Source organism: Phyllobates terribilis, unplaced genomic scaffold (genome assembly GCF_046119375.1).
Source record: "Phyllobates terribilis strain yellow unplaced genomic scaffold, ASM4611937v1 Scaffold_10__3_contigs__length_209671492, whole genome shotgun sequence".
Classification (NCBI taxonomy): Eukaryota; Metazoa; Chordata; class Amphibia; order Anura; family Dendrobatidae; genus Phyllobates; species Phyllobates terribilis.
Genome location: NW_027362770.1, coordinates 90666852 through 90691220, shown reverse-complemented (window position 1 = coordinate 90691220; position 24369 = coordinate 90666852). Strand labels below are relative to the sequence as shown.

Genomic DNA, 24369 nt, shown 5'->3' with positions numbered 1-24369 from the left:
ACTATGTATCAGTCAGGACCCTGTAATGGGTATTTGCTGCAGTGTAGACATGGCTGCTGATCAGTGCTGCTCATGGCACTATGGATCTGTCAGGTTCCTGTAATGAGTAATTGCTACAGTGTAGACATGGCTGCTGATCAATACTGCTCATAGCACTATGGATCTGTCAGGACCCTGTAATGTGTAGTTGCTGCAGTGTAGACATGGCTGCTGATCAGTGCTGCTCATGGCACTATGGATCTGTCAGGTTCCTGTAATGAGTAATTGCTACAGTGTAGACATGGCTGCTGATCAATACTGCTCATAGCACTTTCGATCTGTCAGGTTCCTGTAATGGGTAATTGCTGCAGTGTAGACATGGCTGCTGATCAGTGCTTCTCATAGCACTATGTATCTGTCAGGTCCCTGTAATGTGTAATTGCTGCAGTGTAGACATGGCTGCTGATCAGTGCTGCTCATAGCACTATGGATCTGTCAGGTCCCTGTAATGTTTTATTGCTGCAGTGTAGACATGGCTGCTGATCTGTGCTGCTCATAGCATTATGGATCTGTCAGGACCCTGTAATGGGTAATTGCTACATTGTAGACATGGCTGCTGATCAGTGCTGCTCATAGCACTATGGATCTGTCAGGACCCTGTAATGGGTAATTGCTGCTGTGTATACATGGCGGCTGATCAGTGCTGTTCATAGCACTATGGATCTGTCAGGACCCTGTAATGGGTAATTGCTGCAGTGTAGACATGGCTGCTGATCAGTGCTGCTCATTGCTCTATGGATCTGTCAGGACCCTGTAATGGGTAATTGCTGCACTGTAGACATGGCGGCTGATCAGTGCTACTCATAGCACTATGGATCTGTCAGGACCCTGTAATGGGTAATTGCTACAGTGTAGACATGGCTGCTGATCAGTGCTGCTCATAGAACTATGGATCTGTCGGGTCCCTGTAATGGGTAATTGCTGCAGTGTAGACATGGCGGCTGATCAGTGCTGCTCATAGCACTATGGATGTCAGGACTCTGTAATGGGTAATTGCTGCAGTGTAGACATGGCTGCTGATCACTGCTGCTCATAGCACTATGGATCTGTCAGGACCCTGTAATGGGTAATTGCTGCAGTGTAGACATGGCTGCTGATCAGTGCTGCTCATAGCACTATGGATGTCAGGACCCTGTAATGGGTAATTGCTGCAGTGTAGACATGCTGGCTGATCAGTGCTGCTCATAGCACTATGGATCTGTCAGGACCCTGTAATGAGTAATTGCTGCAGTGTAGACATGGCTGCTGATCAGTGCTGCTCATAGCACTATGGATCTGTCAGGTCCCTGTAATGGGTAATTGCTGCAGTGTAGACATGGCGGCTGATCAGTGCTGCTCATAGCTCTATGGGTGTCAGGACCCTGTAATGGATAATTGCTGCAGTGTAGACATGGCTCCTGATCAGTGCTGCTCACAGCACTATGGATCTGTCAGGACCCTGTAATGGGTAATTGCTGCAGTGTAGACATGGCGGCTGATCAGTGCTGCTCATAGCACTATGGATCTGTCAGGAACCTGTAATGGGTAATTGCTGCAGTGTACACATGCTGGCTGAACAGTGCTGCTCATAGCACTATGGATCTGTCAGGACCCTGTATTGGGTAATTGCTGCAGTGTAGACATGGCTGCTGATCATTGCTGCTCATAACATTATGGATCTGTCAGGACCCTGTATTGGGTAATTGCTGCAGTGTAGACATGGCTGCTGATCATTGCTGCTCATAGCACTATGGATCTGTCAGGACCCTGTAATGGGTAATTGCTGCAGTATAGACATGGCTGCTGATCAGTGCTGCTCATAGCACTATGGATGTCAGGACCCTGTAATGGGTAATTGCTGCAGTGTAGACATGGCTGCTGATTAGTGCTGCTCATAACACTATGGATCAGTCAGGACCCTGTAATGGGTAATTGCAGTGTAGACATGGCTGTTGATCAGTGCTGATCATAGCACTATTGATCTGTCAGGTCCGTGTAATGGGTAATTGCTGCAGTGTAGACATGGCGGCTGATCAGTGCTGTTCATAGCACTATGGATCTGTCAGGTCTGTGTAATGGGTAATTGCTGCAGTGTAGACATGGCGGCTGATCAGTGCTGCTCATAGCACTATGGATCTGTCAGGACCCTGTAATGGGTAATTGCTGCAGTGTACACATGCTGGCTGATCAGTGCTGCTCATAGCACTATGGATCTGTCAGTACCCTGTAATGAGTAATTGCTGCAGTGTAGACATGGCTGCTGATCAGTGCTGCTCATAGCACTATGGATCTGTCGGGACCCTGTATTGGGTAATTGCTGCAGTGTAGACATGGCTGCTGATCAGTGCTGCTTATAGCACTATGGATCTGTCAGGACCCTGTATTGGGTAATTGCTGCAGGGTAGACATGGCTGCTGATCAGTGCTGCTCATAGCACTATGGATCTGTCAGGACCCTGTATTGGGTAATTGCTGCAGTGTAGACATGGCTGCTGATTAGTGCTGCTCATAGCACTATGGATCTGTCAGGACCCTGTATTGGGTAATTGCTACAGTGTAGACATGGCGGCTGATCAGTGCTGCTCATAGCACTATGGAACTGTCAGGACCCTGTATTGGGTAATTGCTACAGTGTAGACATGGCAGCTGATCAGTGCTGCTCATAGCACTATGTGTCAGTCAGGACCCTGTAATGGGTATTTGCTGCAGTGTAGACATGGCTGCTGATCAGTGCTGCTCATGGCACTATGGATCTGTCAGGTTCCTGTAATGAGTAATTGCTACAGTGTAGACATGGCTGCTGATCAATACTGCTCATAGCACTATGGATCTGTCAGGACCCTGTAATGTGTAGTTGCTGCAGTGTAGACATGGCTGCTGATCAGTGCAGCTCATGGCACTATGGATCTGTCAGGTTCCTGTAATGAGTAATTGCTACAGTGTAGACATGGCTGCTGATCAATACTGCTCATAGCACTTTCGATCTGTCAGGTTCCTGTAATGGGTAATTGCTGCAGTGTAGACATGGCTGCTGATCAGTGCTTCTCATAGCACTATGTATCTGTCAGGTCCCTGTAATGTGTAATTGCTGCAGTGTAGACATGGCTGCTGATCAGTGCTGCTCATAGCACTATGGATCTGTCAGGTCCCTGTAATGTTTTATTGCTGCACTGTAGACATGGCTGCTGATCTGTGCTGCTCATAGCATTATGGATCTGTCAGGACCCTGTAATGGGTAATTGCTACATTGTAGACATGGCTGCTGATCAGTGCTGCTCATAGCACTATGGATCTGTCAGGACCCTGTAATGGGTAATTGCTGCTGTGTATACATGGCGGCTGATCAGTGCTGTTCATAGCACTATGGATCTGTCAGGACCCTGTAATGGGTAATTGCTGCAGTGTAGACATGGCTGCTGATCAGTGCTGCTCATTGCTCTATGGATCTGTCAGGACCCTGTAATGGGTAATTGCTGCAGTGTAGACATGGCTGCTGAACAGTGCTGCTCATAGCACTATGGATCTGTCAGGTCCCTGTAATGGGTAATTGCTGCAGTGTAGACATGGCTGCTGATCAGTGCTGCTCATAGCACTATGGATCTGTCAGGACCCTGTAATAGGTAGTTGCTGCAGTGTAGACATGGCTGCTGATCAGTGCTGCTCATAGCACTATGGATCTGTCAGGTCCCTGTAATGGGTAATTGCTGCAGTGTAGACATGGCTGCTGATCAGTGCTGCTCATTGCTCTATGGATCTGTCAGGACCCTGTAATGGGTAATTGCTGCAGTGTAGACATGGCTCCTGATCAGTGCTGCTCATAGCACTATGGATCTGTCAGGACCCTGTAATGGGTAATTGCTGCAGTGTAGACATGGCGGCTGATCAGTGTTGCTCACAGCACTATGGATGTCAGGACCCTTCAATGGGTAATTGCTGCAGTGTAGACATGGCGGCTGATCAGTGCTGCTCATAGCACTATGGATCTGTCAGGAACCTGTAATGGGTAATTGCTGCAGTGTACACATGCTGGCTGATCAGTGCTGCTCATAGCACTATGGATCTGTCAGGACCCTGTAATGAGTAATTGCTGCAGTGTAGACATGGCTGCTGATCAGTGCTGCTCATAGCATTATGGATCTGTCAGGACCCTGTATTGGGTAATTGCTGCAGTGTAGACATGGCTGCTGATCATTGCTGCTCATAGCACTATGGATCAGTCAGGACCCTGTAATGGGTAATTGCTGCAGTGTAGACATGGCTGCTGATCAGTGCTGCTCATAGCACTATGGATCTGTCAGGTCCGTGTAATGGGTAATTGCTGCAGTGTAGACATGGCGGCTGATCAGTGCTGCTCATAGCTCTAATGATGTCAGGACCCTGTAATGGGTAATTGCTGCAGTGTAGACATGGCAGCTGATCAGTGCTGCTCATAGCTCTATGGATCTGTCAGGACCCTGTAATGGGTAATTGCTGCAGTGTACACTTGCTGGCTGATCAGTGCTGTTCATAGCACTATGGATCTGTCAGGACCCTGTAATGGGTAATTGTTGCAGTGTAGACATGGCTGCTGATCAGTGCTGCTCATTGCTCTATGGATCTGTCAGGACCCTGTAATGGGTAATTGCTGCAGTGTAGACATGGCGGCTGATCAGTGCTACTCATAGCACTATGGATCTGTCAGGACCCTGTAATGGGTAATTGCTACAGTGTAGACATGGCTGCTGATCAGTGCTGCTCATAGAACTATGGATCTGTCGGGTCCCTGTAATGGGTAATTGCTGCAGTGTAGACATGGCGGCTGATCAGTGCTGCTCATAGCACTATGGATGTCAGGACTCTGTAATGGGTAATTGCTGCAGTGTAGACATGGCTGCTGATCACTGCTGCTCATAGCACTATGTATCTGTCAGGACCCTGTAATGGGTAATTGCTGCAGTGTAGACATGGCTGCTGATCAGTGCTGCTCATAGCACTATGGATGTCAGGACCCTGTAATGGGTAATTGCTGCAGTGTAGACATGCTGGCTGATCAGTGCTGCTCATAGCACTATGGATCTGTCAGGACCCTGTAATGAGTAATTGCTGCAGTGTAGACATGGCTGCTGATCAGTGCTGCTCATAGCACTATGGATCTGTCAGGTCCCTGTAATGGGTAATTGCTGCAGTGTAGACATGGCGGCTGATCAGTGCTGCTCATAGCTCTATGGGTGTCAGGACCCTGTAATGGATAATTGCTGCAGTGTAGACATGGCTCCTGATTAGTGCTGCTCATAGCAATATGGATCTGTCAGGACCCTGTAATGGGTAATTGCTGCAGTGTAGACATGTCGGCTGATCAGTGCTGCTCACAGCACTATGGATGTCAGGACCCTGTAATGGGTAATTGCTGCAGTGTAGACATGGTGGCTGATCAGTGCTGCTCATAGCACTATGGATCTGTCAGGAACCTGTAATGGGTAATTGCTGCAGTGTACACATGCTGGCTGAACAGTGCTGCTCATAGCACTATGGATCTGTCAGGACCCTGTATTGGGTAATTGCTGCAGTGTAGACATGGCTGCTGATCATTGCTGCTCATAACATTATGGATCTGTCAGGACCCTGTATTGGGTAATTGCTGCAGTGTAGACATGGCTGCTGATCATTGCTGCTCATAGCACTATGGATCTGTCAGGACCCTGTAATGGGTAATTGCTGCAGTATAGACATGGCTGCTGATCAGTGCTGCTCATAGCACTATGGATGTCAGGACCCTGTAATGGGTAATTGCTGCAGTGTAGACATGGCTGCTGATTAGTGCTGCTCATAACACTATGGATCAGTCAGGACCCTGTAATGGGTAATTGCAGTGTAGACATGGCTGTTGATTAGTGCTGATCATAGCACTATTGATCTGTCAGGTCCGTGTAATGGGTAATTGCTGCAGTGTAGACATGGCGGCTGATCAGTGCTGTTCATAGCACTATGGATCTGTCAGGTCCGTGTAATGGGTAATTGCTGCAGTGTAGACATGGCGGCTGATCAGTGCTGCTCATAGCACTATGGATCTGTCAGGACCCTGTAATGGGTAATTGCTGCAGTGTACACATGCTGGCTGATCAGTGCTGCTCATAGCACTATGGATCTGTCAGGACCCTGTATTGGGTAATTGCTGCAGTGTAGACATGGCTGCTGATCAGTGCTGCTTATAGCACTATGGATCTGTCAGGACCCTGTATTGGGTAATTGCTGCAGGGTAGACATGGCTGCTGATCAGTGCTGCTCATAGCACTATGGATCTGTCAGGACCCTGTATTGGGTAATTGCTGCAGTGTAGACATGGCTGCTGATTAGTGATGCTCATAGCACTATGGATCTGTCAGGACCCTGTATTGGGTAATTGCTACAGTGTAGACATGGCGGCTGATCAGTGCTGCTCATAGCACTATGGAACTGTCAGGACCCTGTATTGGGTAATTGCTACAGTGTAGACATGGCAGCTGATCAGTGCTGCTCATAGCACTATGTATCAGTCAGGACCCTGTAATGGGTATTTGCTGCAGTGTAGACATGGCTGCTGATCAATGCTGCTCATGGCACTATGGATCTGTCAGGTTCCTGTAATGAGTAATTGCTACAGTGTAGACATGGCTGCTGATCAATACTGCTCATAGCACTATGGATCTGTCAGGACCCTGTAATGTGTAGTTGCTGCAGTGTAGACATGGCTGCTGATCAGTGCTGCTCATGGCACTATGGATCTGTCAGGTTCCTGTAATGAGTAATTGCTACAGTGTAGACATGGCTGCTGATCAATACTGCTCATAGCACTTTCGATCTGTCAGGTTCCTGTAATGGGTAATTGCTGCAGTGTAGACATGGCTGCTGATCAGTGCTTCTCATAGCACTATGTATCTGTCAGGTCCCTGTAATGTTTAATTGCTGCAGTGCAGACATGGCTGCTGATCAGTGCTGCTCATAGCACTATGGATCTGTCAGGTCTCTGTAATGTTTTATTGCTGCAGTGTAGACATGGCTGCTGATCTGTGCTGCTCATAGCATTATGGATCTGTCAGGACCCTGTAATGGGTAATTGCTACATTGTAGACATGGCTGCTGATCAGTGCTGCTCATAGCACTATGGATCTGTCAGGACCCTGTAATGGGTAATTGCTGCAGTGTATACATGGCGGCTGATCAGTGCTGTTCATAGCACTATGGATCTGTCAGGACCCTGTAATGGGTAATTGCTGCAGTGTAGACATGGCTGCTGATCAGTGCTGCTCATTGCTCTATGGATCTGTCAGGACCCTGTAATGGGTAATTGCTGCAGTGTAGACATGGCTGCTGAACAGTGCTGCTCATAGCACTATGGATCTGTCAGGTCCCTGTAATGGGTAATTGCTACAGTGTAGACATGGCTGCTGATCAGTGCTGCTCATAGCACTATGGATCTGTCAGGACCCTGTAATAGGTAGTTGCTGCAGTGTAGACATGGCTGCTGATCAGTGCTGCTCATAGCACTATGGATCTGTCAGGTCCCTGTAATGGGTAATTGCTGCAGTGTAGACATGGCTGCTGATCAGTGCTGCTCATTGCTCTATGGATCTGTCAGGACCCTGTAATGGGTAATTGCTGCAGTGTAGACATGGCTGCTGATCAGTGCTGCTCATTGCTCTATGGATCTGTCAGGACCCTGTAATGGGTAATTGCTGCAGTGTAGACATGGCTGCTGATCAGTGCTGCTCATAGCACTATGGATGTCAGGACCCTGTAATGGGTAATTGCTGCAGTGTAGACATGGCAGCTGATCAGTGCTGCTCATAGCACTATGGATCTGTCAGGTTCCTGTAATGGGTAATTGCTGCAGTGTAGACATGGCTGCTGATCAGTGCTGCTCATAGCACTATGGATCTGTCAGGTTCCTGTAATGGGTAATTGGTGCAGTGTAGACATGGCTGCTGATCAGTGCTGCTCATAGCACTATGGATCTCTCAGGACCCTGTAATGGGTAATTGCTGCAGTGTAGACATGGCTGCTGATCAGTGCTGCTCATAGCACTATGGATGTCAGGACCCTGTAATGGGTAATTGCTGCAGTGTAGACATGGCTGCTGATCAGTGCTGCTCATAGCACTATGGATCTGTCAGGACCCTGTAATGGGTAATTGCTGCAGTGTAGACATGGCTGCTGATCAGTGTTGCTCATAGCACTATGGATCTGTCAGGACCCTGTAATAGGTAATTGCTGCAGTGTAGACATGGCTGCTGATCAGTGCTGCTCATAGCACTATGGATGTCAGGACCCTGTAATGGGTAATTGATGCAGTATAGACATGGCTGCTGATCAGTGCTGCTCATAGCACTTTGTATCTGTCAGGACCCTGTAATGGGTAATTGCTGCAGTGTAGACATGGCTGCTGATCAGTGCTGCTCATAGCACTATGGATCTGTCAGGACCCTGCAATGGGTAATTGCTGCAGTGTAGACATGGCTGCTGATCAGTGCTGCTCATAGCACTATGGATGTCAGGACCCTGTAATGGGTAATTGCTGCAGTGTAGACATGGCTGCTGTTCAGTGCTGCTCATAGCACTATGCATCTGTCAGGACCTTGTAATGGGTAATTGCTGCAGTGTAGACATGGCTGCTCATCAGTGCTTCTCATAGCACTATGGATCTGTCAGGACCCTGTAATGGGTAATTGCTGCAGTGTAGACATGGCTGCTGATCAGTGCTGCTCATAGCACTATGGATCTGTCAGGACCCTGTAATGGGTAATTGCTGCAGTGTAAACATGGCTGCTGATCAGTGCTGCTCATAGCACTATGAATCTGTCAGGTCCCTGTAATGGGTAATTGCTGCAGTGTAGACATGGCTGCTGATCAGTGCTGCTCATAGCACTATGGATCTGTCAGGACCCTGTGATGGGTAATTGCTGCAGTGTAGACATGGCGGCTGATCAGTGCTGCTCATAGCACTATGGATCTGTCAGGACCCTGTATTGGGTAATTGCTGCAGTGTAGACATGGCTGCTGATCAGTGCTGCTCATAGCACTATGGATCTATCAGGACCCTGTAATGGGTAATTGCTGCAGTGTGGACATGGCTGCTGATCAGTGCTGCTCATAGCACTATGGATCTGTCAGGTCCCTGTAATGGGTAATTGCTGCAGTGTAGACATGGCTGCTGATCAGTGCTGCTCATAGCACTATGGATCTGTCAGGTCCCTGTAATGGTTAATTGCTGCAGTGTGGACATGGCTGCTGATCAGTGCTGCACATAGCACTATGGATCTGTCAGGGCCCTGTAATGGGTAATTGCTGCAGTGTAGACATGGCGGCTGATCAGTGCTGCACATAGCACTATGGATCTGTCAGGTCCCTGTAATGGGTAATTGCTGCAGTGTAGACATGGCTACTGATCAGTGCTGCTCATAGCACTATGGATCTGTCAGGACCCTGTAAAGGGTAATTGCTTCAGTGTAGACTTGGCTGCTGATCAGTGCTGCTCATAGCACTATGGATCTGTCAGGACCCTGTAATGGGTAATTGCTGCAGTGTAGACATGGCGGCTGGTCAGTGCTGCTCATAGCACTATGGATCTGTCAGGACCCTGTAATGGGTAATTGCTGCAGTGTAGATATGGCTGCTGATCAGTGCTGCACATAGCACTAAGGATCTGTCCGGTCCCTGTAATGGGTTGTTGCTGTGGTTGGAGGTACAGGCCTCTATTCTCTGGTCCTGGCATCTGTAGGAGGATCATCGCTATAACACTGGGCACCTGCTTACCAGGAATGGCTTCCTCTTCTGAGCTTACGCTATATTCCTCCTGACAAGGACCATCATAATGAAGGGCTCCTCTAATATTCCTGAGTTGTGGTGTGAGGAGATTGTCCAGGGGTTGGTGAGGAGGACACTACTTGTTTGTGTGTTCTGCAATGAAATGTGGCTCATTCTTATATTTTGCCTGCAGAATCTGACTATAATGGCGACCGTGATCTACACTGACCAGGAGAACGGTGATGTTAATGCTGCGCTGTTGTCCAGAGATCGTGCACAACTATCATGTGCCGGTAAGTGGTTTCTAAAGGTAACGGCCGATCTGGCCCCAATTCATCAAGGGGTTTAATAGATTTCTAGCAGAACTCTGACAAGTCAAAACTTTTATGCAACTTAATGATTAAAAATTGTGACCTTTTTAGCACTTTCATGCCAGGTCAGCCAGCTCTGCCAAGTGGGTGGAGCATGGACAGGGCATGGTGGAGCCGCCTGATACTCATGGAAAGTTGGGACTTACAGCACCACTCCAGCTTTTTTTGTTTGGTTTTCAGCGCTGGGATGGCTCTTTTAAATGTAGGGCCTCTGGTCATATACTCGCCCTCCGGCGTCTTCACTGTTTTTCGGCACTGTTCTGTTCCTATGGCACTATCTTGTGAGCGCAGCTGACTGGCCATAAGTCAGAAGCTACGACACAAGATCTCAATGCAACTCTATGGAAGCCAGAACAAGGCTCTCATAGACTTGTATGGGAAAGTGACCTCCGCAGCTCCATGAAACACTGGAGCAGCCAACAGGTCACTCTTCACCGGACAACGATGGGAGCAACTCTGGAAAACAAAGGCGGCAGCAAGTGAGTATGAGACCGGGCAATTGTATATAAAGCGCCACTCCAGCAATGCAGTAAAAAAAGCACCCCTCCAGTGTTTTGTTTTTTTACAAATTAATTGCGCCTCCCCACAAGTGTTAATTGGGGGTCCACCTCATAATGAACTTGGTTTCTTCTGCCCACCCATCTTTACAGAAGCAATAATCAAAGTTTTTATTCTCAATATATTGCAATCATCATATTGTATAGCACTTAAAATTTTAGAAGGCAGAAGGCGAAATGTACGTCTGAGTTGGGTTTTTTTATCCTGGGTTTGGCAATGCAATCCTACACAGGTATTATGTCTCACTGTTGTACTTCAATACATCTACATTTGGCTGTTGGGATCTATGAATGATTATTTCATTCTTAGAAGGACCCTGAGTCAGGTAACCTAATGACTAGTACATTCACAGCCATCTGGATCAAAAATCCTGTTATGTGAGGTTGTGCTGCCGCCTAGTGGCTTCCCATTCTTTTACATAACCCTCTACACCAGGGGTCCTCAAACTTTTTAAACAGATGGGCCAGTTCACGGTCCCTCAGACCATTGGAGGGCCGGAATATAGTTTTTAAAAAAAACTATGAACAAATTACTATGCACACTGCACATATCTTATTTTGTAGTTTAAAAAAACAATACAGTAACAAATACAATATTTAAAATGAAGAACAAGTAAAGTTAAATCAACCGGTATTTCAATAGGTAGGTAACTGTACCCAATAGGCAGCATAGGTCCTCAATAGGCAGATAAATGTCCCCAATAGGCAGGTAAATGTCCCCAGTAGGCAGGTAAATATCCCCAATAGGCAGCATAGGTCCTCAATGGGCAGGTAAATGTTCCCAATAGGCAGGCTGTTTCCCCCTTATAATGCCATATGCAGGCTGTTCCACCCCTTATAATGCCCCATGCAGCATGTCACCCCCCCATATAATGCCCTATGCAGCATGTCACCCCCACCATATATTGCCCCATGCAGCATGTCAACCCCCCCCCCATATTATGCCCCATGCAGGATGTCCCTTCCCTCCCCATATAATGCCCCATGCAGGATGTCACCCCCCATATAATGCCCCATGAAGAATGTCCCTCCCCCCCCATATAATGCCCCATGCAGGATGTCACCCCCCATATAATGCCCCATGCAGCATGTCACCCCCCATATAATGCCCCATGCAGCATGTCACTCCCCATATAATGCCCCATGCAGCATGTCACTCCCCATATAATGCCCCATGCAGCATGTCACCCCCCATATAATGCCACATGCAGCATGTCACCCCCCCATATAATGCCCTATGCAGCATGTCACCACCCATATAATGCCCCATGCAGCATGTCACCCCCCCCATATAATGCCCCATGCAGCATGTCACCCCCCCATATAATGCCACATGCAGCATGTCACCCCCCCATATAATGCCCCATGCAGGATGTCACCCCCCATATCATTCCCCATGCAGGATGTCACCCCCCCATATAATGACCTATGCCTCCATACATTAAAAAAAAAAAAATCCAATACTCACCTCACTCCTCCTCACCTGCTGCCGCTGCTCTGGTCTGGTCTGGACTCCAGCGTCGCGGCGGCGTCGTCCCGCTCTGCTCTCCCTGTGACAGCACTCGGGAGAGTGCGGTGTAAAGACGTCACCGCGCCCTCTGACCTGAGACGTCACAGGAAGCGCACAGCAGGAAGACAGCGGATCTGTGGAGGCACGGGAAGAGGTAAGTATCCGCCTGCCGGGGCCCTGAGCAAGCGGGCGGAAGGGCGGGCAATGGCACCGCTCTCCTCTCCTCCGCCCATAGCCCGGCGGGCCGGATAAAAGTCCTCCGCGGGCCGCATGTGGCCCGCGGGCCGTAGTTTGAGGACCCCTGCTCTACACTGTCCATGTGTCCATTGCCACACACCCATTTTTGGATGTCGTTATATTTACAATGTGATTGGACATTTTTGATAATATTTATAAGCTGTATGTAGAAACAGGAGGTCAGTTTTCCTTGTATGAGTCATAAGTCACTGCAAAAGTCCCTGGCAGGGGGATGAGAGCAGCTTGGTCAGGAGGGGAATGATTTTTGCAGGGAAGAGTCTTCCTAATTCTACATAGAGCAGAGAAAAGAGAATAATTAGCCCAGTAGAAAGGTATAATGAGCAGCTGTAAGTACAGTGCTGTATAATCTGATTACAATATACTAAGAGGATAAGCTCTGATGGGAGAGGGTCTTTAAGCCTGTCATGTATTGGGTAATGAGTTGGGGTGTCAGTCTCCATCAGTGCTGGCTGAACACTGACTATCCTGCTCAGATTACTACACATGGCGCTGCTCCTCCTCCCTGTAGTATGGACTACGCAGGACGGTGCCGAGGCTCCAGATTCTACCTGCACAGCAACAAGGTCCCAACACTTCTACCTCTATAACTTGCCTAATGCAGACGCAAACCTGCAGCCTTTCCACTGAGATCTTGTCGGCCTTCTACACTGCCATGGCTTTGTCTGCACAATGTAGCTTAAAGGGAATGTCCACTTCTTAAGCATCCTAGAAGTCTACAAGACCACCCCTGATCTCTACAATATAAGGTCGGTGTTCCTCTAACCCCCTGCCTTATTTGGCAAATGGGTTCAGTTTTCTATAGAAGTGGCAGAATTTAACCTCTTCCTGACCATGTTATTTCCCATCTCTGCATTTTTCTTACTCTTCTAAGAGCAGTAACTTTATTTTTCTGTCAGTACAGCCATATGAGGGTTTTTGTTTTTATGCCGTTCACTGATCAGGTAAATTATTTTTATATTTTGATTGGACTTTTACAGAAGTAATGCCCATATGTTTTATTTTAAAATGGGTCATAGAGGGGCAGGGGTGATTTGAATGTTCAGATTCTACTTTTTCCTTTTTGTCCCCTTAGGGGACTTGAACATGCAATTATCTGATTTCTTGTGTTATGTACAGCAATACTGCAGTATATAGCCAGCATTCACAGATCTGTCATGACAGGCATGGGTCTTTTCAGCAGACTCCTTCCTGACAGTGATGGCATCCCACGATCGTGTTACAGGGGCACAGATGGGCACATGGCATGACTCCCTTCTCAGTTCGCTGGTAATGCCACTGTCCATCTCTAACAGGTGGAGCTCTGGCCTACATGTGGCTATTAAAGGCAGATGATGGCTAAATATCACAGCCATCATCTTCCAGGCGTGAAGTCACATCTGGCATATGATGTAACGGCAAATCATGTTGGTAAGAGGTTAAAGTGCCACTCCAGTGGGGTTTTGTCACGTGAAATCCTTTTAGTGTAGATATGACGTAGTCCTTTTGGGCATGAGGGCTGGGTGCTGGGATTACTAGTACACCTGACATCCAGGTGGGCATAATTCTGTTCCTTGTGTATTGGAAGACTTTTGCCTCTGCAGCTTTGGTGTTGGCAATCTTTCACTTTCATGCCCATTGATGGTCCACATGGTTGGCTCAGGAACCGTCCTCACATGATCTAGATTTCCCTAAAGGAAAGTCGCTGTGTGGGGGAAAAATGGGGGAGTCTGTGATGCACCTTATGCCACGGCGCCTCGTGTGCTAAGGCGTGTTAGGTTGCATGAGGCTAAATATCCGGCTCTTCATGTTACGGCTGTTGGTATCCATTTAATTAAGGGGGGAGGGGATGTTAAATGAGGGAGTGATGGCGGTAAAAGAACAAAATCTACTTTGATTAATACAGACTGTGTATTAGTACAATGTTATAATGTTGATGGTCAGACGCAGGAGTGGGTACAGAGGGGGGCATGTGACAGTTCATTTTCAATCGTTAAAATATGGTTAAGCAGGTTAATGTAGTATCCTGGAATATTAGAGGTATGGGAGATCACAACTAAAGATTTACAGGAGACGGATTGCGATACGGGGGCCGCTGTGGCACTGAGCAAGCTTTGGAGGGGGCCGGCCTATCATTCTACACATAGTACTTATTCTAGGGGGGTTAGTAGATTGATTCATCCGAATTTACCCTTTGAATGTGAAGGAAGTATTTGTGACAGGGAGGGAAGGTATGTATGTCTAGTGTGCAGAGTGGCTGGGCTTAGAACTTGTCTAATTGCTCTGTATGTTCCTCCACCTTTCTCTATACAGACTGTGCGCCAGCTATTCCCGTGGATAACGGAATTTGCTACCATACCCCTGTTAGTCATCGGTGATTTTAATATGTACCTACACGCTGAGCTTGATAAGTATAGGGGTAATGTTGGGGGAGGGGCTGCTCAAGAGACGTCGTTGGCAAGTGTCTTGCAGGAAATTAGCTTGGTAGATGTGTGGCGGGCTCGATTCCCAAATGTTAAGCAGTATTCGTGTTACTCGCCATCCTATTCCTCTGTCCAGAATTGACCTGGCTCTGGGAAATAGTCATCTAGTCCCTCTAGTTACTAAAGTAGAATACTGCACGAGATTGTTATCTGATCATTCACCATTATTGGTTGTTTTGGGGGTCGATCCTGGCACCATAAACAGAAGGGCACTGTGGAGGTTTAACCCCTACTGGCTGGATGTATTTGGGGAACAGATGGACTTAGCAGGTAAATTGGATCGTTTCTTTAAAGACAACATAGGCTCTGCCCCTTTAAATACGGTATGGGAAGCCATGAAGGCATTTTTACCGGGGATCCTGATTAAGGAAATTTCCATGATCAAATCCAAAAACAGGGCCCGTCTTCAGGAGCTGCGGAGGGAAGTAGACATATTGGAACAGAGGTATGTTGGGTCCCCAAGCATAGAGAATAGGGAACACTGGACACGGGCACAGGCTACACTAAATGATCATATATTGAAACAAGCGGAGCATAAACGGTTCTTTCTTAAACAGCAATTTTATGTGGAGGGAGAGAGTACAGGGCACTTGCTGGCCACCATAGCCAAGGCCCAGACTGGGGCTCCTATGATTGCACCTATCAGGGATACTAAGGGTGCGGTAACTACTGATTCAATGGAAGTTTTACAGACAATTATACTCCTCCAAACTGACTAAGGCGCAAAGGGACATAGATCTCTATCTTCATGATATGCAAATACCATGTCTGACAGATGGCCAGAGAGAGCAACTAGATGCACCAATTACACTGGAGGAGATGCAGGAAGCTTTAAAAGATTTTCAAAATAACAAGGCCCCTGGTACTGATGGGATCCTCGCGGAAATTTATAAGGAAGCTGGGGGGGTTTTGCTTCCCAGGTTACTGGAAGGGCTTAAGGGGGCGAGGGAGGGGGGGGCTTTGCCGACTTCAATGAGGGAGGCTAGCATAGTTCTTTTGACAAAACCTGGAAAGGATGCATTAAACCCTGAATCATATAGGCCAATATCCTTACTCTCGGTAGATGTAAAAATTTTAGCTAAGGTCTTGGCTACCAGACTGGTGGCGGTTATCACACATTTGGTTGCAGAAGACCAGACTGGGTTTATACCGGCCAAGTCGACGGCAATTAATTCTTAATCTGCAAATGCAGTCACAAAATGCGGGTGGTAGGGCAGTGCTATCACTTGATGCCGCTAAGGCTTTTGATAGTGTCGAATGGGAGTATTTATGGGCTGTTTTGAGAAAGATGGGGTTTGGTACTGGATTTCGGGCCTGGCCGCGGCTTCTGTATAACAATCCGGTAGCTCAGATTCAAATTAATGGCAATCTTTCTGGTAGCATTGAAATGGGCAGAGGCACGCGTCAGGGCTGCCCATTGTCTCCCTTACTGTTCGCCCTGGCTATGGAGCCGTTGGCTGTTAAGCTTCGCTCCAGCAGCGAAATACAGGGGTTCCGCTATAAAACACTGGAGGAGCGGGTAGCCCTATATGCCGACGACCTTCTGTTGTTTTTGGGCGACACGGAGCAATCTCTGACGACGGCTATGAATTTAATAAGGGAGTTTGGAGATCATTCTGGCCTACAGATTGATTGGGATAAATCAGTTCTTATGCCGGTGGATGGTTTGTCTCTGAATACTCTGAATACTAGGGCAGGGAATACTTGATTGAAGATTGTGCGAGAATTTAAATATCTCGGAGTTAGAGTGACCACATCTATCGGAGATTACATTCCTTTAAACTTACTTGAACTGCTTACCAGATTTCAACAAAAGGCCAATACTTGGAGCAAACTCCCCCTATCAGTAGTAGGTCGAACTAACTTCATTAAAATGGTGTTAATGCCCCAATTATTATATATCCTTCATAATTCACCTGTCTGGGTCCCCATGAGAAAATTTTATAAATTTCAAGCACTATTTCGGGAATTGATCTGGAAAAAAGGGGTTGGATACACTTCAAAGGCCCAAAGATCAGGGGGGACTAGCCGCACCTAATCCATGGATATATTTTCTAGCCTCTCAGACTCAACAACTCTGGTTAATTCAGGGGAACCTAGATAAACTGATACTTCTACTCAAACACAATTTGCCAATTACCTCCTTTCTAGAAACGGGAATCTCGGGGTGGGATGCTAGGCGGCATCTTCCGACCCTAGCACTTATGGGGAAAACGTGGCAGAAAATCAAACTGTTGTTGGGAATAGAGGGTTTTACCCCGTTGTGGCATAATGCGGGCCTTCCAGAGATCCAGAAATTGAAAGGATTCGGAATATGGGAAAAATTGTGAATAACTAATGTGGCACAAATATTAGAGGGGGAAATATTTAAATCGTTCCATCAGCTGAAAGAAGAATACTGTATTCCACAAACTAGTTTCTACTTTTATCTCCAAATAAGACATGCATGGTTTGTACAGCCGCGACATATGCAGAGTAAAATCCAACATCATCTACTGTTTAACACATTATTATGCCATAGAGGTGGGAAGGGATTGATTTCCAGAATCTACAGGATACTTATGCAGCAATTTCAGTGGGACAGACCCTTAAATGTTAAGGAGAGGTGGGAGCGTGACATTGGTACTATAACCTCGGAAGAATGGGAAGATGTGGTGGGGAGCGTTCCGATACTATCTACATGTGCGGCACATAGACTCTCACAGTTGTACTTATTGCATAGGGTATATAGAACTCCCAAATTTCTACAGCGCATTGGAGCAAGGAATGACAGTGTGTGTCCAAAATGTGGAGAGGAAGGAGCAGATCTTATGCATATGATGTGGACGTGTAGGAGGGTCGCGGTATTCTGGAATGTGTGTGTAGTACATTAATAATATGTTTGAGTGTAATCTACCCTTATATCCTAAAGTGTGTGTTGGGCCATGTAGAAATAATAGGATGTGACGAGGATGAAATAATAGCCGTTAAGAGGACTCTATATCAGATCAGAAAGCTTATAGCTGCACATTGGTTGGATCCCTCTCAGGTTCCAGGAATTCTTGGATAGATTGCGTCTTTTATTAAGATTAGAAGAGGGAGTGTACAAAAAGCGGAAGGCTATACGGAAATTTGATCAAATCTGGGGTAGATGGAGCACGTTTCATGGTTATCATATTATGTCCATTTTAAATATCAGTTGAGTCTGAAATGTTGTGGTCTCTCAGGTTCTACTTAACTAATCACTGACTATTAGATATTATGCTCTGTATCCATGGATCAAATTATCAATGCTTTAACAGTTAGATAAGCTATATGATAATATGCCGTCTGTAATTAAATTTGTCTTTGCCATATGGTTTTTGGGGGTGTAATGGGCGGGGGGAGGGGGAACGGGTGGGTTTTGAAGGGCATTGCCAGTTGGGTGATGCCTCAATGTTTATGTGCAATGTTAAAAATGTCTTTTAATAAAAGGTATCTGATTTTTTTTTTAAAAAGGAAAGTCGCTTGTGAAAACCCACCTGGACAAAGTGCACGGTTCTGTATCATGTGGGAAAACATCAAGAAAAGCTCTAGGAAATATCAACAAGCAAGTAATGACCCAGAAGAACGGGCAGCCTCTGAAAGGAGACCGGAAAGTGCCAAAGCCTGCGCCAGCTGTTATACAGGTATAATGTATTACCGCAGCTCTGATCATACACCGCTCTTGTGTTCTGCCCTGTACTGATGTACAGACTTGTATCTACATAATCCTAAAATGCCACAGGAACATCTGCAAGAAGACCACATGGCATTTTCTACTATTACAAGTCCCATTATTATCTGTTGGATTAAAGTGGGCTAATATCTGGCTAATCTAGCTGTGTAATGTGTATGGGGGTCTCCTGGCTGCCCTAACAAATGTTCAGTTCAAATACCCGCTCCTTGTTCTCTAGGCACACATTGCTTAGAGGCAGCAGATTACCCTCCTCCCCACAGAACACATGAGAGCTCATCTGTATGTTGGGAGAGATGACTGCTAGCCAAACAGTGTATGGCCAGACCACAGCTAGGCCACAAGGGCTTGGCTGACTCCTTTTCAGATCATATATGGAGAACCTAATGGTAAATACTGGATAAATGAAGCTTGTGACCTGGTTCCCGTTCCCCACTAGGTTTCTGACACTTCTCATAAGACAGACGAACAGCAGTACCCCGACATTGAGAAGTTTGTTCCCTACAATCCTGCAGGTAACTCTTCCACACCTTGCTGTACCTATTGCCTGCCATTAGCCACTTGCCTTTACATTTAATTTTGAGCATCAGAATCAATTCTAATATTTGCACCTGAAGCTGGATGGGGTTAGTGAATTTGTCACCAGGATTTTGCTGCCCCATCTGAGAGCAGCATGATTTAGGGGCTGAGACCCTGATTACAGTGATGGATCGCTTGGTGCAGTTCAGAGTAACTGTGTCTGCTGCAGATCTACAAATGCTCTGAATGCTGGGCTCTGTATAACCCCACCCACACCACTGATTGGTAGCTTTCTGCCTATGCACGGTGTATAGAGCTATCCATCAGTTGTGGGGACAGGGTTGGACTACATGGCAGCAGCTTTACTAGTCCTCTGGTGGCAGTCTCCTGCTGGTGGAGGATCACTTATCAAAACTACAGCAGTCAGCCCAGAAAGCAACACGTCTCTGGAATTGGGGATCTTTGTCCCCACGTTGTGCTGCTCTCAGATCAGGTGGCAATAAACCTGGTGACAGATTCCCTTTAAATGCAGTTTAGGGCCATCTCTGTTACACTCTTACTCTCTATTAGCTGCAATGTCCCATCTGCCTAATGCAGCCACAGATCTCATGGCTGCAGTATCCGGATCTTCAGAAACTCGCTGACATCGTGTCAGTTAATCCAATGAGTGTTTGCAGTGACAGCAATGTCTGTTAGCTGGGCTTCTGCTGCTGCTCAGTTGTGGAGGAGAGCAGACAGATGTCAGTGTGGTGTTCGGAGGCTCCTGGGGCCCCTGCACGTGACATCAGGAGTGCCAGAGATCCAGAGTGTGGTCTTGGGCTCCACTATACAGGTGGGACTCTGCAGCTATTTGGGGGTGGGGAGAGGAGGGCACAACACTGACGTGTGCAGTGAAGGTGGTTCAAGTTCATTGATGCTAGATGACCCATTTTGGTGCATTGAGCCCAAAGGTAAACTAGGAATGCCAAAGAACCAATCAAGAACAACCGAACAAAATAGTCAAATTCTGCATAAATAGGAAATCTACTTAACCGTGTATTCATTAAAGGTTTTTTAGAGTGACACCATAGAGACAGGCGCTCACACCAGTGTACATACAATAGTTAAAATACAAAAATATAGACTAGATCTCACAGACACAGGGCAAAGTGTGTGGTATGGAATCCAATATATAATGTATCAGAGCAAAGATTATAGATCTAACCATGCAATAGCTCTGTCCAAGAGTAATTGAATAAATCTAAAGGTGCTTAGTGCATATCAAGGTCGGTAGTAAATAAAGCATTAGTACCTGTGTGGTCCAGAGACTTGTGTGGAGCCCACCCAAGTGTTGGGAATCCCTATTTAGATTATGCACAAGCACTCTTATCTCGTCATATAGTAGATTTATTCAATTACTCTTGGACAGAGCTATTGCATGGTTAGATCTATAATCTTTGCTCAGATACATTATATATTGGATTCCATACCACACACTTTGCCCTGTGTCTGTGAGATCTATTCTATATTTTTGTATTTTAACTATTGTATGTACATTGGTGTGAGCGCCGGTCTCTAGTGTCACTCTCTTACCTAACCGTGTATTCATTAAAGGTTTTTTCCTATTTATGCATACATTTTCTATATTCGGTTCTTGATTGGTTCTTTGTAATTTCTTCCAAACTGTCCTGTCCACATGTCTGGTGAATGTGTGAATTTCTAACTAGCACACATGTTGGTGTAGTATTTACAGAGATTTTAGTGCCGTATCTTACTACAATCTAGGAATGCCTCCTAATCTTAAGCACCACATTAAAGCCCTTTTAAACCATAAGATATGAGTGGACTTGCAGCAAGATTGCTGGGTATCTTTGAGCAGCCAGTTGCTTATTCCTTTACCAAAGATCAACCTATGCTAAAACTATATTATATATTTTTTTGCCTTGTAGATTTTGAGACCTTTGATGTCCCAGAAGAACATAAACTGAGTCACCTCTCCCTGGCTGGTGTCGGTCTTATAGCTAATGTGAATGATGCTAAAAGGTTTGTGTCTCTACTAAGCCTAGAGCCGGCCCTCATGGACATCCCTGCACTTAGTTGGGTGTCAGGTAGGTGATTATAATTGAAATGGCAGATAAGATGGTGAAAGCCAGCCTTACTCTGCAGAGATCACTACACATCATGGTACTGTCATCAATACGGGTGACTGCAGTTCTGACACCTTCATACCAAGCACTGTAAAAGCCTAAAACCATTTGGTGAAAACAGTGACTGCCAGCAGTTAGATATGACGCCAGAATTATGGTGCAAATACTTTAATAACACCAGTCTGGATGAATCAGAGCCCCGCTGTCTTGCCATGCAGGGTTTACAGCTCGCTCCCTTTCCCCTGCACTGTCACTGCTGCAGCCTATAACTAGCAGCAGGGGAAGGAGTACAGCTGATGGGGTTAAAATTGTCACCAGGTGATTGCCCCTACATTGTGCTGCACTCAGATGGGGTAGCAGAGACCCTGATTCCTGTGGTCATAAAAATGACAGTAAGCGACATCACTTTTCTCTGTCTAGCAGTTCTCTGAATGCTGAGCTCTGTGTAACCCCACCATTAATTGTACCCATGGTCAAAGCTGCTAATCAGTGATGAGGATGAGCTCTGTAGGACTACATGGCAGCAGGTTTACTAGTCCTCTAGTGGTGGTCTCCTACTGATAATTATTGATATTTATCAGCACTACACTAAGCAGTCCGATAAGTGTCACATCGCTGGAATCGGTCGCTCAGATTAGGTCCCAAAATCCTGATGGCAGATTCCATTTAAGTAGTGATCTCGGCCATGTTGGTAACAGGCTACAATCCTCATCCATGTCTAGACTGGTGGGCTGGGTTTTGAGTGACTTGACCATTAGCTTCCTTGTTCTCCTCACTCTCCCCATATAACTGTTATCCAGTGTCACTAGCCTCATTCCCTACAGCAGGGGTCCGCATTCTGGGGCTCAGACCCCCCGTGTGCCTTACAGCTGGGTGCATTTACATCAGGTCTAGCGAACAGCCATAAAGAGCAGGTCTCCAGATGGTGACTTGTGAAGAACCCTGCAAAGAACAGCAGATCTGGATGTGTAGATGGGTGGGAAGCTTGAGAGAAAATGATACTGCCGGTTAGAGGGCGCTTGAAGCTAGAGGTGATGGGAGAATACCTGATGGGGTCACATCCAGGGGTACTCATTAAGTATACCTCCTATAACGGTGGGGGCACCGGATCTTTAACTGCCGTTATATGCTTAATGTGGGTCATTGGACACCACTGAATTGCTATATAGCAGGTCAAATAGGTTTTCTACACTAGTCAAAATAACTTTGTATTCCAGATGCTGCTGACAGTCTTCCATCTTTCCTTGCCATGCTGGAAGAGATCGCTGTGGAGATGCCCCTGACTGACTGAACAGATTAAACAGTGAAACGTCACTTATTTATTTGTCCTCCATTTTGTTAGTGCGCTTGTTCTTAAATAATAAAAAAAAATGTTTTAATGAATGTATTGCTTGTTACATATATTGAAGGATGGCATTACAGTTGGGAATTTCTACTCTACTTCTGCTAAAGTGTAAATTCACCATGTGTTGGAGGAATGTAGCTTTTCCGGAGCCGTGTATACAGTGCTGGCCAAAAGTATTGGCACCCCTGCAATTCTGTCAGATAATACTCAGTTTCTTCCTGAAAATGATTGCAATCACAAATTCTTTGGTCTTATTATCTTCATTTAATTTGTCTTCAATGAAAAAAACACAAAAAGAATTGTCCTAAAGCCAAATTGGATATAATTCCACACCAAACCTAAAAAAGGGGATGGACAAAAGTATTGGCACCCTTTGAAAAATCATGTGATGCTTCTCTAATTTGTGTAATTAACAGCACCTGTAACTTACCTGTGGCACCTAACAGGTGTTGTCAATAACTAAATCACACTTGCAGCCAGTTAACATGGATTAAAGTTGACTCAACCTCTGTCCTGTGTCCTTGTGTGTACCACATTGAGCATGGAGAAAAGAAAGAAGACCAAAGAACTGTCTGAGGACTTGAGAAACCAAATTGTGAGGAAGCATGAGCAATCTCAAGGCTACAAGTCCATCTCCAAAGACCTGAATGTTCCTGTGTCTACCGTGCGCAGTGTCATCAAGAAGTTTAAAGCCCATGGTACTGTGGCTAACCTCCCTAGATGTGGACGGAAAAGAAAAATTGACGAGAGATTTCAACGCAAGATTGTGCGGATGGTGGATAAAGAACCTTGACTAACATCCAAACAAGTTCAAGCTGCCCTGCAGTCTGAGGGTACAACAGTGTCAACCCGTACTATCCATCGACGTCTGAATGAAAAGGACTGTATGGTAGGATAACCAGGAAGACCCCACTTCTTACCTCGAGACATAAAAAAGCCAGGCTGGAGTTTGCCAAAACTTACCTGAGAAAGCCTAAAACGTTTTGGAAGAATGTTCTCTGGTCAGATGAGACAAAAGTAGAGCTTTTGGGAAAAAGCATCAACATAGAGTGTACAGGAAAAAAAGAGGCATTCAAAGAAAAGAACACGGTCCCTGCAGTCAAACATGGCGGAGGTTCCCTGATGTTTTGGGGTTGCTTTGCTGCCTCTGGCACTGGACTGCTTGACCGTGTGCATGGCATTATGAAGTCTGAAGACTACCAACAAATTTTGCAGCATTATGTAGGGCCCAGTGTGAGAAAGCTGGGTCTCCCTCAGAGGTCATGGGTCTTCCAGCAGGACAATGACCCAAAACACACTTCCAAAAGCACTATAAAATGGTTTGAGAGAAAGCACTGGAGACTTCTAAGGTGGCCAGCAATGAGTCCAGACCTAAATCCTATAGAACACCTGTGGAGAGATCTCAAAATGGCAGTTTGGAGAAGGCACCCTTCAAATATCAGGGACCTGGAGCAGTTTGCCAAAGAAGAATGGTCTACAATTCCAGCAGAGCATTGTAAGAAACTCATTGATGGTTACCGGAAGCGGTTGTTCACAGTTATTTTGGCTAAAGGTTGTGCAACCAAGTATTAGGCTGAGGGTGCCAATACTTTTGTCCGGCCCATTGTTGGAGTTTTGTGTGAAATGATCAATGATTTGATTTTTGCTTCATTCTCTTTTGCGTTTTTTCCTTGCAAGCAAATTAAATGAAGATAATAAGACCAAAGAATTTGTGATTGCAATCATTTTCAGGAAGAAACTGAGTATTATCTGAC

The 24369-nt window shown here is 46.2% G+C and overlaps 1 protein-coding gene across 1 annotated transcript; it reads left to right on the top strand.

The window, feature by feature from the left end:
- Window positions 1–16219: 16219 nt before the first annotated feature.
- Window positions 16220–22561, top strand: LOC141164035 (securin-like). Its single transcript, XM_073649201.1, has 5 exons — window positions 16220–16229; window positions 18409–18578; window positions 19065–19140; window positions 21073–21231; window positions 22488–22561. Exons 1-5 carry the CDS (start codon window positions 16220–16222, stop codon window positions 22559–22561), a joined length of 489 nt encoding a protein of 162 aa, XP_073505302.1.
- The last annotated feature ends 1808 nt before the right edge of the window (window positions 22562–24369 follow it).

Bases quoted from the DNA above. Each gene is read 5' to 3' on its own strand.
- LOC141164035 (XM_073649201.1), top strand. The intron at 18,579-19,064 runs GTATAATGTATT...GTTCCCCACTAG, and splicing joins CTGCGCCAGCTGTTATACAG to GTTTCTGACACTTCTCATAA. The intron at 19,141-21,072 runs GTAACTCTTCCA...TTTGCCTTGTAG, and splicing joins TGTTCCCTACAATCCTGCAG to ATTTTGAGACCTTTGATGTC.